General features: G+C 44.7%; 1 protein-coding gene across 1 annotated transcript in view; it reads left to right on the forward strand.

Annotated features, from left to right (window-relative positions):
• The window catches only part of arb2a (ARB2 cotranscriptional regulator A), a 151,919-nt gene that overhangs the window by 8,285 nt on the left and 127,856 nt on the right, over window positions 1-15,778 (forward strand). Inside the window, exons 5-6 of the mRNA XM_086205916.1 lie at window positions 11,816-11,881; window positions 13,294-13,485. Of these exons, the coding sequence (XP_086062042.1) occupies window positions 11,816-11,881; window positions 13,294-13,485 (258 nt within the window). The remainder of the gene's footprint in view (window positions 1-11,815; window positions 11,882-13,293; window positions 13,486-15,778) is intronic.

Raw genomic sequence — 15,778 nt, forward strand, 5'->3', positions numbered from 1 at the left:
TTTCATTCTTAATTTTTTTTTTTTTTTAATGTTCTGTTTCCTCCTCACACAGTATCTAGCAGCATCTCAAAAGGCTGTAACAAACATTTGGTGGCGGGCTAGCGCAGGCCCTGAAAGAACACACATTTAAATGAACCAAACTCAGGCATCAGAGGGTGGCCAAACATCATCTAGCTGCATGCAAATTTTATTCATTCTGTGATTAAAAAATTGACAGGAGCATCATCTTCAGAGGAGAAAAGAGGAAGCAGTCAATCGGTGTTGCTATAAGCCGGTGTAATGAGAACATATACTGGAGGAGAGAAACACAGCGTGCGAAAAGATCTGAATATTACATGTCTGTTGTTTTTAGGGGACAGATGACTCAAGAAAATGAATGCTGTACCTCTCGCTCTCACACAACCGTGCAAGTACAAATGTATTGTTTGGCTGGTGAGAAATATGCTATTTAATGAATAGGCACAACTACTGAATTGTATGTCTCAGGCTGTAAAAGTAGGTTATCCTGCTTAGTCAGCCTGTGAGTTTAAGAGTGTGTGTCACGCAGGCAGGCTTATTTCTGTATCTGTCTTGTCGTATTTGTGCAGCGAATCTCTGTCCTTGTTCAGCTACTCGTCGTCTCACTTCTCTTCAGCATATCCGTGTCAGTCCAGACTGGCAGTTGCCCTCTTGGTCATCTGAACCAGGCCGGTCCAACACGGGGGCGCAGCCTGAATAGTTGAACCAGCTACAGTGCAGCGTTTCTCCCATCTTGTGATTGTTGCAATGGAAGATAAAACAATTGCAGCTGTGGTAAATTTCCTCATTTGTGAAATCTTCTCAGACTATTATCAACAGCTGTGTATTTTTTTTAATTTTTTTTTATGGGAAGCGTCCAAATTCACCTCAGACTGGACTTCCTGGCTAGCAGTAGCAGTTAATTGATAGTGGTATGAGTGGGTGTACTGGTTATCAGTATCAGATTAAAATTTGCACGTGGTGTCCGTACAAGAAAAATTACTTCCTCAGGGCCCAGCATCTGGTCCCTGCTTGTCTTTCTGGTTGTTAGCAGTGGGAGAGCAGCGGTTTTATGCTGCAGTACCAACGGCAGCAGAGTGACAAGGTCTTTCCTCTGCACTGACCTCTTCTTCCCCAAGTTGAGAAATCTTCATCTTTGGGTAAAACGCTGCACTTGTCACTGTCAGGTTTTAGCAAACTGCCCCCTTGCAGCAGCCATCACATCCTACATGTACCAGGGTTGAACAGCAACAGCGGAGGAGCTTGTGAACCAGACGATTGTACTTTTCCGTGCTCACAAATTCTCACGAATCCTTCGTCTTCCCTTCCTGTTGCAGCTGATTTACACTTTGCCGTCAATTCAAATCGGCTCCTACTCCCAAGCGCCCACGCCGTCTGTGAGCGCTTACACTTCTGCGCTGGTCCGGCAGAGTTGAGTCTTTTTGAGGTACTTTTAACAGTTGCCACTGAAACGGAACAAATGTTTTTCGGGAATTGTAGCAAATAATCACTGAACAACAGTTTTATTCACTGAACTAAATATCTCACCAAAAAGAGGCGATGGAGGAAATACATGTGCGATGTGGAAATACGTAGGAGGAAATATTATTATGTGGAGGACTAGCCGCAGCTGTTGCAGCCTGCACTGGTGTGATGTGTAGTTGCATTGCCTTCCAAAATGCTCACAAACACCCCTGTGTTGGTGCTTCCAGAAGAGCCTGGTGTCCTGCTGGTGGACTCGGGTCCTAACACCAGTCAGTCAGCCTGCACAGGTCATTCAGAGGCTTCCGTGAAGACAGTTTCTACTCTGCTGACAGCAAGACCACCACCACGGACCACGTAGCATGAATGTTAGCTTGAGATGATAACGGGTGACTGTGGAGTTGTTCTATCTGACTATGCATGTTAGTGGACACGCCCATTAACACACCCTGCAATCTAAGTTTACTCTGAATGTGGTGTAAGACCTACATTATCTGATGTAGCAGGGTGTCACGTGAGCTTGTGTGGGTCGGAACACCACGCTACAATACCCTACGATGTCCTCTCTGAACCCGAGACATCTGAGAGCTCGGCACAATAGCCAGAGACCCGAGTGTGATGGCACAAGGATGTGTGAGCATGTGTTTGCCCCTGGCGGTGTGAGAAGAACGACATCACCATTGCCCTCTAATGCTCACTTATATTCCTTATCCATCCCTCCATACCTCTGTCCATCCCTCCATCTCTCACTCCTCTTTTCCTTTCATTGTCTTTGTATTTCCATGGTCCTGTATTTTGTATGGAGGAGTGTGTGTGTGTGTGTGTGTGTGTGTGTGTGTGTGTGTGTGTGTGTGTGTGTGTGTGTGTGTGTGTGTGTGTTTGTGCGCATGTGTTCGGGGGGTGGCGACTGTATTGTCAGACACATCACAGCACCAGATGTCCAATTTGCACTTCAGCCTCGTCTGAATGGAGAGACAGAAAGAGGGAGAGTGAGTGAGGATGGTGGTGTGACGGCCTCCAAGAGAAGAAAGAAATGACTGCAAAATTTGGGTTAAGTGAAAGAGCGTGAATTGTTTTTATGTCTCGATTTTTAATGTGTAAAATTATTTAAAAAAAGAAAAAAAAAAACAAAAAAACAAAAAGCCCACGTGTGTGATGTGGAGAGCCTGGACATCATGAGTAGGAGGTCAGGTTAAGGAGAACGCAAAAATAAAATCAATGACAGGTTTTCAGCAGCTTGATTGTCCTGACAGTGATGACTAACGTGTTGACTCAGTGCAAATACAGAGTCAGATCAGGTGGAATGCCAACTTCTCCAAACTAGACACTTTAAATATCTGCAGGGCCTTCTGATTATTGAATATTTTAACTACTTTTTTTTTTTTCCCAAGGCATGCTCAGTTAATTTGGTTGATGAAGCTATTTTTCATTTCTGTCCGGAGCCAGCTCATTTAGTGATGCCTTTATTAGTTCTCACAGTGTAATCTTAGAGTATGGCAGTAGACATCTAATGATACATTGTAATGGCTGTAAAAGGTGCATTTTCTTAGCGCGCTGTAATGATTTTGAAGCGATAGTGCACCTGAAGATGTAAATGAAGTCATCGCCAATGTCGGGGGGGAAGTATTTTACTCCGCAAAACAACTGCTGGACTGTCACAGGAAAAGGTGTGGCAGTCATCAGATTTACAAACATAACGAGTCAAATACAGCCACAAAATGCTTCCGTGGTGATGGTCTGATGTCATCCCAGTGTCCTGAAGCCTCAACAGGCCAAGTTGTCTTGAAAAAGCTCGCTGTGTGTTTTTAACACCCCTAGAACTGCGGTTTCGCTTGAACGTTGGTCTCCATTCACTCCCGTTATTTGGCAGATTGCCGCTACACGTTTTCCTGTGTAAAACCTGCAGTGATTTATGAAAAAAAAAACAAAAAACCCAACTTATTCTTAACCTTCTGTTGCCTTGAAGGTGAGTAGATAATGGCTACGTTTTTGCTTTTGGTTGAACTGTCCCTTTGAAGGTGTGGCATTAGCAGAAAGCAAAGATTTAACGACACGCTATACAAATGTAATTTGTTTTTAAAATCTATTTCGCCTCTCAATGTTTGTATGCATTGTAAAGACTTTTAAATGCCAGCGCAGATGATGTCATTCTCTGTTCTATCGCTTAACCCCATTTTTTAGATTCTTTTATTGGTCTACTGTTTTTGTTGTGTAAAGCTGAAGACAAACCAAGCCTGGAGAAAAAAAAAAGGAAAAGCTGCATGTCGTGACATTTTTGCTCCCTGGCTCTGTTATCCTAATGGCTAATTTACGGCTGTAATACAGTGCTGGCTCTGTGAGCAGTGTTGCTGGGTGCAGCAGGGTCACCTCAGCCCGTGTAGGTGTCAGTTGTAGTCTAATTCCTGGGATTCGGTGATGAATCTCTCTGATAGAACACAAGCATAGGGTCTGGCCCAGATGGAGCTCTATTAAGCTGTTAATAAATGAGGATTCTTCTCTGCTCTGCCTGCATCTGTGGAATGGAAGGCACTCGCAAATTTGTGTACACACACACACACACACACACACACATACACACACACAGAGAAAATATTATAATGAAGTTAAGCTAGCCAGATGGCTGAATTAGAAAGCAGTCTCTCTCTCTCTCTCTCTCTCTCTCTCTCGTTTTCTTTCTGCCTGTCTCTTATACTCGCTGCTGTCTCTCTGTTATCGCTCTCCTCCTGTCGCCCTCTGTTTCTGCACCATGACGGGTGTGTTCATAGTGGTCACCAGCTGGTCAAGTTTGCTGAAGTGTCCTTGAGCAAGAGAAGGAGCAAGAAGGGCAAAAGAATTTCCCAGGAACGTTCTCCACAGTCCATAACAGTAACAGAACCATGTGCGTCCTCTCTACACCCGTCTTCCCGCCAAGAACGAGGGCCTATAGAGCGACACCCATCTAGCTTATGTTTCATGAAGGCATGGAGCAGGACATGACATCATAGACTGCGTGTTAGCCACATGGCTGTAGAAAAGGTGGATGGATTGTTTTTAGCATTACACAACCTCCGTGAAATGACACAGGCTGAGGTGCTGTAGCCCTGAACACCACCAGAAATGATGCTTAACCTTTGACCGACACGTTTTTCAGGCCTGCCTTATGATTTCCGTTGTCTTTTCTTCATGTTGCAATCCCCTCATGAACGTTAGCAGCTTGAGCAGCACGTATGCGACAGTAATAACCTTCCCTGTGAAACACCGTGACCACTGAACGATCGTGTGAATTAAAACGAAGCTTGTCTGAACGTGGAGGTTATTAGCAGGCTGCGAATGATAAAATGTCATGAAGTGCGACATCAGATCCATAGTGGGAACCTCTGAGACAGGCCTCCATCCTGTACTTAAAGGACCAGGAGTTCCCATTCCAGTCATGGACCATTTTGTTGGGTAGCTAATGGGATGCCTCTAAAGAGGGACTGTAAATGACAGCTGTCTGCCCTGATTCACTGACTGCCATCACATCTCCATTCCCAAAACGCTTAAAACACTGCTGCCGCTGCTGTTACCTCTGCTGAGAGCAGCGAGGAGGAAATGGTTGCAGGGCGAGGTGGATTAGACTTGATGAAAGAGAAAGGAATGAGGAGGGAGGTGGGGTTTGGGGGGGGGGGTATCAGAGAAAAGACGCCAGGGCTGGTAGTTACAACACTGGCATCTGTCGATACCGCCGGCACCCATGGTGGCATATAGTACTTAACTTTGAATTAGCCCTCTGCTGGCTTCTCGGTTAACACCTGAGGAGGTCATTATGATACTATTAGGGCGGGCGGAACAAGGAGAGAAGGGAGGCAGCGAGGAAGAGGAGTAACAGTGCTAAGTGTAAACAGTCTGTCTTCCAGTGGCTGAGAACTTTCTCTTCCCCTGGAGAGCTCGTTCTCCTCTGACAGTAGAATGACAGTGACCCCATGGGAATAACGCCAGTCTCTCTTTGTTTCCCACATGGACTGACAGATCACACTCTCACAACAATAAGCCCTATTTTAATACCACTTTCTGCTGGTACACACGGCTGACTTAAAATAAACAACCTTTCTATTGCTTAATGCTCCCTCTTATTCTTACAGTCTCTTCTTCTGTTGTTGCCCCTGTTGTTGTGATGCATTGTTTGGGGGGATTTTCTTTTCTTTTTTTTTCATCCTCCCCTCTATTCTCTGTAGAAGGAGGAATGCTTTCCTGGGTGTAGTCAGTGATATGGCATGGAGCAGCTCTTTCTTTGTATAAATAGCTTTGATGCCTCTTCTCGGTTCCTAGTTTCTTTGGCTAAGTGGCTTTTGGAGAGGGCTCTGGACCAGAGAGACAAGAAGTGGCTGTCGCTACATGGGATTGTGCTGCTGTCCTGAGTAGGTTTGTCCAGATCGCTGATTGGTCTATCAGATGAGTCAGTGTGGCTTCATGGGCAAATGAGTATGTCTAGAACATTATTTAAACTAACAGCCTCTGTGGGAAAGAAAAAAATGGACTTTGTTTAAGTCAAATTTAGACCCGATTGCTCCCTTCAGGAATCATCCATCACTTTTTTTTTGGTGCTTATCCAGGAGGAGTCCTAGATTCTGCAGATCCAGCAAGGTAACCCAGACGTTCTTCTCCTCAGCAACACAATCTTGGCGTCCTAAGGCTAGATGAGATATAGAATCTATCCATCCATCCATCCATCCATCCATCCATTTTGTACCGCTTATCCTGTTAAGGGTTGCGGGGGTGGGGGGTGGAGCCTATCCCAGCAGCCTTCAGGTGAGAGGCGGGGTTCACCCTGGACGGGTCACCAGTCCATGGCAGGGCCAACACAGAGAGACAGACAACCATTGGCTCTCCCAGCCACGCCTACGGTCAATTTAGAGTCTGGATTAACCTGGTCCCCTCTTGATGTCTTTGGACTGTGGGAGGAAGCCGGAGTACCGGAGAGAACCCACGCAGGAACAGGGAGAACATGCAGACTCCACACAGAAACTCGAACCCGGAACCTTCTTGCTGTGAGGCGACAGTGCTGACCACTGCACCACCGTGCCGCCCAGATATAGAATCCCTTCAGTGTATTGTGGTTTTACCATGAGGCCTCCTACTAGGTGCCCAGGAAGCTTCTTGACCAGGTGCCTGAACCACCTCGGATGACTCCTAAGGACACGAAGGAGCAGTGGCTTGACTCTCAGTTCCGTGTGGAGGTCTAAACTCCTCACCCTAGTAACAGGGTTAACCTCTTTTTTTCCTGCTTTTATCTGCATTGTCATTCTTTCGTCCCCAAAACTTGATTGGAACGAACTGATAGAATAAGAGCCTTGCCCTCTGGCTCATCTCCTTCTTCCTTGCGACTGATCAGTGCAACGTCCGCATGTCTGAACTTCAAGACTTTTGAACTTCACTCACTCCACTCTCAACCTGAAACAAAGAAGAGATGAACTCTGGAAGATATTTGAGGATCTTCATGGCCTGGTGTATGTCCATATGCATGTCCTGGGAAGTATGAACAAACAGAGGGAAGTGGAGAAAATGTGCAAGCATTGAAAAAAAATATAGAAGTGCTGGCGAAAACGCCATCCACAAGATCTTTTAGACTGACAGAGAATAAACGTTCTCCATTGGGAGCTCAACAGTGCGTGGGCCAGTTTTCTTTCTTCTTTAGTGTCTGAAGCAAAACAACTGTCCCTCTGCAAAGGTTTTCCCAGGCTAAACTCTGAGTTCTGAATGTAGAGCCACCATTCACAACGCTCAGCCCTGGTCCAGGGACGGAAGGCCCTGCTCAACCCCTAACCATCAGAGGTCCCTGTCCTTATTTTCTCTACATATTTTCTTAACTCTCGCTCCTCATCTTCTCTTTCCCAGCCCTCTGTCTTCCTCCTCTTGTTTGCGTTGTGTGTGCAGGGGAAGGATCATCTCCTCATCGCCTCAGGTGCGGTCAGCCAAACCAGGCGTAACTGTTGTAATCATTCTGAACACACACACACTCATACACACACACACACACAGTAACTGACACATGCGCACCTAATGTGGGAGGTCTTTCTCTCCCTCTGCGGTTAGGAGTTTAAGAACATATCAACTTACAGTCCTCATTAAGACCTTGGCCTAGTGTGTGTGTGTGTGTGTGTGTGTGTGTGTGTGTGTGTGTGTGTGTGTGTGTGTGTGTGTGTGTGAGTGTGTGTGTGAGAGAGAGAGACAAAGAAAGAGAGAGAGTGATGAAGATTGTTATGGGGATGACCAGAGGCTTGTAGGGAGTTGATGTCACAGCCCACCCACTTCAAGGCCTCTTATCAAGGCCACGTACTGTACCCTTCTCTCTCCCCCATCCATCCTGCCTCCCACGGCTCCCTCTCCTCTCAGCTGTTCACCACAATGGGAGTTGGCACAAGATTCTGGCTTCTGGGGATTCCCTCTACATCTCGCCCTTTTTGTCTTCCTTTGTTCCTCCCTCTGAGCCCCCCTGTAAGTCCCTTCCTTCCTCCCCTGATCCCTCTCTTCTTGCTTCATCGCCACAATGCTTCCTCTACAGAAACAAACCGCAGACACAGGGGTGACCTCAGCCGTTGCGGGTCTAACTCTCCCGTGATTGCTCTCAGAGTCATGTAGAAAGGTTGCTGCTGTTCGAGGATACATCATCACCAGCTGTCCTGGAAAACAATTGAATCTCTCTTTGGCCCGTTTTGCTCTCTTTTACCTCAGTGAAGGTTGACGCTGGGTGACCCACAGATCATCTTAGAGGGCTACATGTTTCATACATGTCCAGTGGTGGTAATCTGTGTGTGTGTGTGTGTGTTTGTGTGTTTGTGTGTGCGAACTGCATATTTTATGATGGAGAGAAAACGCATGTTGGATGATGTTGCATCGACACACTCAAAAATAGAGGCACCAGTGTGGACCCAACAGGCTACACCTGTGAATCGTTTTGTAACACCATTGTGTACCCTTGTTGTTCACTCCTTGTTCACTTCTGGCCTCTGCAAGAACAATATTGTACTTTTTGAGGTAACAAATCTACCTTAAAAAAAAAGAAGTACCTGTGAGTACAGAAGTTTTCTGGTGTTGTACGCTCTTGTGAATGAGTGTGTATTGCTTATGAGCCTGAGTGTTGTCGCATATTTTTTTCCAGATACCTACCAAACAGGTTGAGTTGTAAAAGCTGAAATTAAAATCTTGATATTTTGAGGCAGGACCACCAAATCCCCTCTAAAGCGCTTCATACGGCCATCAAAGCACTTTCACTTCAGGTTGGAACCTTTTTATGCATTCCATACAGATAGCGTGGAGCTAACAGTTTGAATTTAAAATAAAAGCAGAAGTTGATCTTTTGTATAATTTCATCTTCATGTGCTACACCTAAATAACCAGTGTATAGAATAGTATACTGGTGTAAGCATGCATGTTATCATGAAACCGATGGATTTGAATTCTAGATGCTTTTATTTCAGTTTCTCAGATTCTCTCTCCTTCTCTTTCTCTCCCTCACCCTCTCATTGTGTTTTTTGTTGCGTGTCTTGGTGTTATTTAGTAAATCCACTCCTCATGCCTCTCCTGTCGTCCAATCCCGACAACACCGGCGCTCAGTCAGTGTTGCTTCCTGCAGGCATTTCATTAAAGCACTAATAACACTTTGGTAATTAGGTGACAAAGAGGCTTTTCTTATTGTACTGATCAGCTGCTGAGACGTAGTCCACAGAGGCCACACAGGAGGAGTTAGGCTGCATGTGTGCACGTGCGCTTGCTCAGGTGATGTATGTTCTTGAGGTCTGTGCCTCCTGCTTGGGTCTATCACGCCATCTCCAAACCCAGCTTCAGATTTGTGTCCAGTGAGATGTTGCTAAAATCCTTTCTTCCTCTATGACCTTTGATGGGTTCCTTGAAAAAGTTGTCTGGCTTCTCTAAAACATACAAATTACCACACAGCTTATACTCAAGTTTATATTTAGATACTTAATCAATCTGCGCTATACTTCCATCAACAGAAACACATCCACACAGCCGAACTCCTGGATTCTTTCCTCTTTTTCTCCCTTCTCTCCTTTTCTCTCGGTCTCTTTTCTTTATTCTATATCAGATGGTGCTCAGCCACCTGAGGCACTGAACAAATAACGTAGTGCAAATGAAATTTCCTGTGAGGCGTATTGATGTCATTAAACACTAGCATACTGAGGCCCGAAATCATTTTAGTCTTCATCAGTCCGGCTGACATTTTAGTGAATTAGCTGTTGGAGGTTTGGTGGGTTGGGATGAGGTGGGGTTCTCTCAGCTCCTCGAGCTTTCATCCTCCTCTTCTCAGGGTCAAATGGTAGATCGATCATCTCATTTGGTCCATCTGCTGGCCTTTGATTGGCTGTCATAAGGCTAATATATGTCTGGTGCAAATGTTATTCTCGCATGTTGGTCATAAGCTGTAAATGAAGTTAGCATTGAGTTTCTTTCAGGCATTAAAGAGAACGGCAGTGTTGTGATTATTCACGAGATTCCACTGGCGTTTCCTCTTCTTTCTGTGTGTGAGAGAATCATCTGTCACCATCAGGTGTTGGGTGAACTTTTATTGTCCATCAGTTTTATTCTTGAGGGGTTTAAACTTATGTCTTGTTGGTTATAGATTACATTAACGAAGCAGATTGTGCCTGACACCTCTCACCACTGTTTTGGACCAGTGGTTATTAATCAGCCGCTTCTGTAGTGATGGGTGAGTGTTTATCACTCTTTTAGTGAAATAACCGATTTACTTTTTGTAGAACTGCTATGAAATCCGGTGTCAATGGCGTCCAGATGGTCAATCCCATGGTCAAAGGATGAATCCTGCTTCCCTTGGCCAGGACACCGTGTCAACCCCCTGGATGGTTTGTCATCTTGTTTGGTGCACAAATTCAAGTTGATAAGCGATACAGGTTTGAGTCTCCTGCCCAGCGTCCATGTTGTTTTAATAGTACCTGTACTTTCATCCATGGCTTTGTTGGCAGAGTGTAGCGAGGTGCGTTGTTTGCACATAGCTTTCTTCATTTTTCACAATTTTTTTGCAGTATTGACCCCCAAGAACGAGGCCTAAAGTCAGTGACAGATTATTTTCCTTGTTATTTAAAGGCCACATTATCTAGATGCAGGGGTACTCTTTCATTAAAGGGTAAACAAAGTGAAGACGCTGGTTTTACACACATGTGCCTGCAGCAACGCACAAACATGCGACACAGAACATCACTATGTGATAAATTATTATTGTGTCGGCTTCAGCTCAAGGAGCTGTAGTGAATTCTTGCTGTGTGCACAGTTTCAGGTCCACCCCCCCTCCGTGTGCAACTTTTTTGTTGACAGGATAAACAAATATACTATGCATATTTATTAAATGCAGACAGCAGTGTGTCTCCTTCTAATATCAGTGTGGTTTCTTCCCGTCACACACGTAGATTAGAGCTAAGCATGATGGTACTCGGTGCTGTGAGACATGTCAGTCCCTGGTTGATCCGTGTTTGTGTTTGGGGTCAGTCAGTGGTCGGTGTCTGACTGGAGAGCGTGACTGGAATTCGGACACGCTTTGTAGTGTTGGCGCCACTGCTAGCCTTCACTCTCCTCATACGGCTGATGCTCCAGAACTAACCAAAGTGAAACTTTATAGCCGGGCAGGACACCCTGTTGCTCCCCTTGGTCACTCCTCCAAACACAGTACAGTGCGGGGCGTGTAGGGGACGCGGTGTGTGTCACAGCAAACATTAGGGACACATCATCACAGCAGCGACATCTCCCATCTCCGCTCATTGCCAGTGGTCGTTTGCACTGTCATCTGATATCTCTCTTTACTCCTCAGCCTTTCCCTCACATCTGATCAAAAGTCAAAATCTGTTCTACAAAGCGCTTCTATCAGTTCTCAGCTGAGACAGACATGCAGAGAAGAAAAGAGGGAGAGGAAAAAAACGGGGCAAATGGAATAGAAAGTTGTTAATGTCACTGAACCATGAAAGGCTTGTCCTGGGGTTGGAATAACTTGGTATACAAGGTTCTTTGGTGCTGTGGCTGCAGGGATAAACACAACTTACATCAGCCCCTTTGCCTGTACAGGAGATTTCCTCTCCTGGCACTTACAACCTCAACACTCTTTACTGCAAAGTGACACACACACGCACACAGCAGAGGGAAACAAGGGCTTTGGATAGTATTTTTTATTCTGTTTGCAACTATGACCGTGTTTGATATTCACATATACACACAGACTTAAATGGACTTTTTTTGGGATGGATTTGTATCAACAGCAATATGAAAATATTAATTGCCTGAGACAGTATTATCAATGTAATGTCAGCTTGTGTGTGTGTGTGTGTGTGTGTGTGTGTGTTTTTTTTCTCTCCAGATCATCACTCAGTATGTTTACGAGCTGTTGGAGAAAAAGTGCAACATGACTAAAGCAATCCTACCAGTAAGTACCCCGAATGAAAAGAGGCATTTTCCTCTTTGATTTATGCCCTTGAAGATTAAAGGGAGTATTAAATATGAAAATTGACGTAAATTCTTTGGCTTCAGAGTGTGATTATGATATTGAGTGTCCTGTTTAAGAAAAAAAAATAAAGAAGAGGGGATTGCGAGCAGTCCTCTGTCTTTGTCTTTCTCTTTTCTGTCGCACTCAGTCTCTTTTCTTGCTTCCTCTCTTTCTATTACCCCCTCCTCTGCCCACATCCTTTGTGTAAAAGTGTCTCCTCAACAAATTAACTGTATTGTGACGTGTCATTTCAAAGGCGCAGCAGTGCTGCATGCTGATGCTTAATCTGTTTTGCATTCATTTGCACTGAAGGGGACTTTCTACTCTGCCGTCATGGAGTTATTCTTTGCCCAGCTCATCCAGGCTCAGAGCACACACTTGATCCCTTTTATTTGTTGCTGAAAGCATGTTTGTCTCTTTTTGCCCCCATTTACCCCTCCATCCCTACACTTTTTTTCCTTCTGCCTATAAAAGGTGTGATCATTTTTCAGGCTGCATTTATGGGGATGTTAGGCATAGCAGAGTTAGCAGCAGCGCTAACAGTGTCCATAAATCACCTAGCCTGGGACTCAGCGCCTTTCATTAGCCCCCATACACGTTTACCGGTTTATCTGCCCGGCCTATTTATATCATTATTCCTCTGGAAAATGGCTCTGTTCTGCTTTTCTGTTGCCCACCCGCCTGAGTGTATATGGAGTGTGTGTATTTGTGTGTTAGTGGTGGGTCCGTCCACCTGCGTTGCATTGAACTTGTGACCACAGATTTTAAGAAGATTAACCGCAGCCAAGTATAGGGAAAGGGAATGAGGGAGCACCAGAGAATAAAGGGTAAGATTTTCTCCCCCACTCGGCTCTCTTTGTCTGCTTGGATTAAGTTCTTGCAGCTGCCACCCATGGCTTTTATGGACAGTGTTTGTCTCCTTAGAGATTCTTCCAGGCATACTTGGGAGGGATGCAAAGACGCGTGGGATGTGGATGGAGCGCGTGCATGCACACACACACACACACACACACACACACACACACACACACACACACACACACACACACACACACACACACACACACACACACACACACACACACACACACAAACACTCACTCAGGCTCTCTTTCTGTCTCTATTACTCCAGGCCTCCGTTTTAATCACACAAAGACTGTTTTCTATGATTATTGATGAGCTGTGTGGTGATTAGTAATTGCAAAATAAATAAAAGCTTTAATCGAAAAATCACAATTTGATCTTTTCATTTGCTGTGTTTGCATGGAAAATATTCAAAATAAAGTTTTAAAAAGGATGGAAGATTAGGAAAGTATCGATATTTCTAATCAGAGACGCATCTGTGTGTTCAGGTAGACGTTAGCGGGGACGAGCCCACCAGTTTTATCTACCTGAGCCCAAACGCGTTGTCCAACCCGTCCAAGCTGCTGGTGCTGATCCAGGGCAGTGGTGTGGTGCGAGCTGGGCAGTGGGCCCGCAGACTCATCATCAACCAGGATCTGGACTCAGGAACACAGATACCCTTCATCACTAGAGCCATGGAGGTAGGAGACACAAGAAATGTGTTTGCTGTTTGACCGAGTTTTCTTTTTATCTTTGGAAATAGTTGCAGTACATTTAAACTCACCTTTTTCTTGTAGCTAATTCTTCGAGTGTGTTGTGTTTATGAGTGAAAAAGATATGCTCTGTGCTCCTCGTGGCCACTGGTGACCTGTTGTGATATTGGTGTTCTTATTTGAAGCTCTGGCTTGAATAACTGAAGCGTTGTGCTATTCGCGTATTTGGCTGGAGGTTTGAATGTGATTTGGTTAACTTGTTGTTGCTTTGTGCTTTCATTGCTGCGACTAAATTTTGTTGAACTTCATTGTACAACTTACACAAGTGCAGAGTGAAAAGAACCTTTGTCCTGGGGTCATATAAGAAATTACATGAGACTTTGCAATTTCAGCAGTCCAACACATAATAAGTCACAGAGGCAAATAACAGACAGTTATTAATTCCCGTGCAGGTGCCAACTCTTGAATATTACTGTTATTGTTCAGCCTTCAGAAGCGTATTCTGCAGCATAAACATTACTATGCACAAAAACATGTGTGTGCGAGGCATTACTTCCTGTGTAGCCCTGTGTATTCATGGGTGACTGAGCAGAGAGAGAGCAAGAAATATAAAATATAGATTAGTTTTTCTTCCCTACCATATCATTATATAAAAGTGTGTACATGTGAGGAAGCAAGCAAAAGGTGCCTCTGCCTGTCTTATTATTTTCATCCCCATCTCCGTGTTCATTTGTCAGCCTGGCCGCGGCTACCTGTGTAATTTCATCGGCCTGCTGTTCAAATTGACTTAAGGGAGATCCCACTCTCCCCCTCTCTCCCTCGTTTCGTCCATCTGAATGCCATAAAGACTTTCACTGCTGTGTAAAGCCCTCTCCTGCTGTGTACAACAACGGGAGAGGTTTAGGTTGCATGCCTGTGTGTCCGTGTGTGCTAACGGATGATTCAGCTACCCGGAGACTGCCTTTGAATTACATTTACCCTGGCTGGGATTGCAGTTGAAGGCAGTGTTGTGCTGCAAAGAGCCGAACTGACAGCCTGGATATAGAGAACACGGTGTGCGTAGTGCGAGTGTTGCTCATTCATCATAGTAAACAAGAAATCATGTTCTTACACCCTGACAAATCATCATCCAGGCACACACACACACACAAACACACACACACACACACACACACACACACACACACACGCTCACACTGTATAGTCTGTGTGCGCACAGGAAAGGCAGTCACACACATTTACAGTCGATCCGTGCTGTCTGCATCTATTAGGAGTATGTTTGTGCTTTAGTATGTCAGACCATGAAATTTGAGTGGATGTCTTTTGAAATGAATGTACAGGAATTACTGCTACTCTATTATGGAAATTTAGAGGATACTTGTACTTTAATTCACAGGTATGCAGGATATAAGCAAATCTGAGTGACAGCATAGATGCGGGATAGCTGGGATACAAGGACAGACGGCGGCGTTACGCAGAATTAAGAGTAGAATCTTGGGAGCATGCAAGACCGTGGGGAAGCCACCTCAAGGTCAGCCTAACTAGCTTTTATTACAGTGACAGAGCAATATAGCACTCCTGTGCAATGTGGCATGGAGGGCCGAGAGCCTGCTGGTGTTCCTCTCAACATATCACCCCTTTAGCTGATTTTAATGATTCGTTTCCCGTCAGGCAGAGAGGAAGGAACTAATGTGTGAAGCCACCAGCTAAATAATTGAAACTACTGACATACTACTGTACATACTCATCAGTAGAGTAGTGTTCTTGCCACATGACTTTTCACATAAAGTAATGCAAACAATCGCAGGCAAAATCTAAATTGGAGGTTTCTGTCCTGGAATTCCATGCAAATGTGCAAATAGTTAATTAGATGATGCCTCATTTGCATATTTAAACATTACATTTTCTGGAATCTTGTCATATAAAGAATGGTAGACTTGGACAGGAGGATTATGTTGTGTCTGAAAGGTAAGGATATCCACTAATGTAACACGTAGTAGTACCAGAATGATCAGACTTGTTGTGCTGAGGGGCCTCCAAGTGTGATCAAAAGAGTACATCACTCTCAGTGAGACTCACCCTGAATAAATAAAGCTTTAGAGGTCTTGTTGTTGCTTCCTCTGTGGCTAGCAGTGTTACTCTCTCTACCCACAAACACAATCCAGTGCTGAATGAAATGCAGAAACTCAGACGGACGTGTCAGTCGCCAATCTGGGAAATACAGGAAATTACTACTAATTGAGATAACTAGCTCAAGGGAATATTACATCACTTCTCTGAA

The sequence above is a fragment of the Aulostomus chinensis genome, chromosome 6, assembly GCF_037954235.1.
Source record: "Aulostomus chinensis isolate RoL2024-O1b breed Wild chromosome 6, RoL_Achi_v1.0, whole genome shotgun sequence".
Taxonomy (NCBI): domain Eukaryota; kingdom Metazoa; phylum Chordata; class Actinopteri; order Syngnathiformes; family Aulostomidae; genus Aulostomus; species Aulostomus chinensis.